This window comes from Ursus maritimus, unplaced genomic scaffold, assembly GCF_017311325.1.
Source record: "Ursus maritimus isolate PB19 unplaced genomic scaffold, ASM1731132v1 scaffold_12, whole genome shotgun sequence".
Classification (NCBI taxonomy): Eukaryota; Metazoa; Chordata; class Mammalia; order Carnivora; family Ursidae; genus Ursus; species Ursus maritimus.
Genome location: NW_024423564.1, coordinates 62,545,779 through 62,548,847, shown reverse-complemented (window position 1 = coordinate 62,548,847; position 3,069 = coordinate 62,545,779). Strand labels below are relative to the sequence as shown.

The 3,069-nt window shown below is 55.5% G+C and overlaps 1 protein-coding gene across 1 annotated transcript in view; it reads left to right on the top strand.

Moving 5' to 3' along the window:
* LOC121101961 (proline-rich protein 36-like) overlaps positions 1-3,069 on the top strand; it is a 5,275-nt gene that overhangs the window by 525 nt on the left and 1,681 nt on the right. Inside the window, exon 2 of the mRNA XM_040626600.1 lies at positions 1,393-2,202. Coding sequence (XP_040482534.1) covers positions 1,393-2,202 — 810 coding nt within the window. The remainder of the gene's footprint in view (positions 1-1,392; positions 2,203-3,069) is intronic.

The following is a 3,069-nucleotide window of genomic DNA, read 5'->3' as shown; positions in this document are numbered from 1 at the left end:
GCACTCTACTAATTGCTTTTGATGCATTCTATCTCTTTCATACACTGCTTTATAGTTTATGAAGCTCTTTTCACCCATGTTACCATATTTGCTTCTTACAACAATTCGGTGGGGTGGGGATGAGTGAATTGGAGGCAGGAGCACCAGCACAGGTCAACTGTTCACTGAATCAACATTCACTGAGCACCTACTGTGCACCATACCTGGTGCTGTACTCTGGGGAGATGGAGAGGAAACCTAAGGAGTTCTGAGCTTAGGGGGGGAAATCTTTAAAACATCCTCTGTAGGTTATTGGTATCTCTCTTCACATCATATTCCATAAGAAACTGGAGATTTATTTTTGGATTGGAGATCATTTTAGAGTTTTGCCTTTTCCCATAGCATTTCCTCTGATAGGAACACACTGTCCTCCACTATTGGCTAAATCCTCCATGACCAGAAAGCCTTCCTTTACCCATCATCTTCTGGCAAAATGTCTTCTCTGGCTAACACAGTGCCAGGACTTCCCACTACCATAGCCAGGGCTTTTCATGGTATTCCATGGTCCTTCTCCCTTTATATGCACAGAACAGGCGGGCATCCACCTGTAAACACGCACTCCTTTTACTGTCCTCAACCCCTTTCCATCTGAATTCCAGGAAGTTGGGATGGAAGGCCCTGTCTTTCTCCCACTCCCCTCCACACCTTTATTAGCTTCCAAAGGCTGCCACCCCGCCCTCCCTAAAGTCCTTCCCACATTTGGACTCAGGAACAGAGGCAGCCAGTGGATGAATTTTTTTGTCCAAAATTCTCTTCTTGTCTGTGATCCCAGGTGGTGGTGTAACAGAGTTCAGTGCCTGTGCCCCCTCCTCAGCCTTCTGAGTAGCTAAGACACGTTTAGCACCTGGGTGCCCATGGACTCCATACCAGCCCCATTATCTTCCCACCCTCACACAACCCACACCGGGTTCCTCCCCAACCTAACCCAATACACCCACTACCCTAATCTCTCCAAGCTCGCAGACAGTTCCTCCACCCCCAGCCGCCAGACCCCTGCTCTATTCCAGTGCCTCTCCACCCCCCCCCACCCCCAGCCAGAAGTCAGGCGCCCACTGCCCATATCCAAGGCCACTGCCCTCTCCCTCCACCAGCTCCCCGCCCCCTTCCTCTGCAGTCTGTGTAGACCCAGCCTCGCCTCCCACCTTCCCATTCTTCCAGGCTTCCCTCCTCCGAGCCCCACCCCCCAGCCGCCACTCACGGTTATCCCCCGTGCCCGCGCCAAGCTGGCCTCGGGCTCCGCATCTTTTTCGATCCCAGCTCTCGATTCAAATTCCCTCGCCCTCTTCCCCTCTCCCCGACCAACACCCCCCTCTGCCCAGAGCCCCTTTCCTTCATCACCTCACTGCTCTCCAGCTCACCACGACCCTGCAGACCCCGTCTACTGGCCTCCACGCCGCCCCCTTGCCCTCGCTCTCCTCAGTGCCCTCGCTTTGGCACCCTCTTCACGCCCCTCAGCTGCCTGGTACCCTCTTCACGCACTGCCCCTCTCAGTCCCTCCTTACATCTCCCCGCCCCCAACGCCCCGTGTTTCCCCCCAGCGAGCCCCTACTGACTCCAGTGGCCGCTCCTGCTTTCCCACCTCCCGCCGCCCCCTGCCCTCGGAGCACCCCTCACCGCCCTCGCGGTCTGGTAGACCTCCTCAGCGCCCCTCCCCAGGCTACGCGCCTCCCTCCCGGCCATGGTGCCCCTCCTCAGCAGCCTCCCCCAGCCTCTTATCCTCGGTGTCCCCTCCGCTGCCCGCACTCCTCAGCGCCCGCTCGCTGTCGCCAGCGCCCCGAGCGGGGGTCGGTCCCAGATTCTCTTCCGGCGGGGTGCCCGGGCCGCGCCCCTTACCTGGGACTCCGGGTGCGGGACGAGCGGCTCGCTCCTGGCAAAACAGCAGGACGGCGGACCTGGCGGCACGCGGCAGAAGGCGCAGCCGGTTCGCGGAACCGGGCGGTGCGAGTCGGTGAGGGTCGGGTCTGGTGCCCACCGCGGCTACTTAGGGCTGAGGCTCTGGCTACAGCTCGGCTCCGCCACAGCGGCGTCCAGGCCCCACCCACGCCCCGCCCAGGGGCGGAGTCCGCTTTCACTCCGCCCGGGGCTCCAGCTGCCGGCAGGTGTAGGAAATTCGTTATCTTGGGCCTCCCGCCCAACTTCCGCCCCCCGTTCGCGGATATCTGGGTGACTACCGTGATTTATCTTGTCACGTCTCGTTCCACAGACTGAACTTACCATGGTGATCAGAGAGCTTTGACAATAATGTAGAAGATGTGGGTACCCAGCTTTGCCATTCCCAAAGCACTCTCCTGTCACATTGCTTCCTGCTCACAAAAGCCCAGGGAGAAAGGCAGAACCTGCACCGCTGACTACAAGAGGAAACTAAGTCAGAAACCTGGGCACTGTCCTCTACCCTATGCACTCTTTCATGCCCCTCATCCCATCAGTCTGGTAATAACACCTCCTTAACATATCGTATCCCTGCCCTTCCTTTCTACCTCCACGGCTCTTACCCTGGTTCAGACCTCATCACTTCTTGCCTGGACTAATGTAACAGCCTCCTAATAGATCTCCCTACCTGCACTCTTCAATTCATCCTGTACACCAGCAGCCTGAGTGATTGTTCTAAATGTCACCATGTTACCATCAACCGTATTAAAACAAAACAAAATAAAAACTTTCAATGGCTCCCCATTACTGGCAGTAACTTGGAGTGAGAAATTGTTATTGCCTAGTCATTAGGAAGTCCCAATTCTGTCAGAAGAGGCAGGTACAAGAGGCAATTTGACCTCCCATCCTGACCTGGACTTCACTTTAAGTCTTCCCGAGGTCATAGGGGTAGTTGCCAGCTTTGATTTAGAATCATCATCCTTCCCCACACTCTTCTTCCATTTCAAATCTGAGAGGTCTGAGTCAGATACCAAAACCATTTTCCCCCAAGTTCCATTATGACCCTATCTACAATTTGTCTCTCCAACCTGGGGAACTGCCCAATTGATAGTCCCTCTTGTTGTCTAATTTCTCTCTCAGACTCACCCTTATACATTTCTG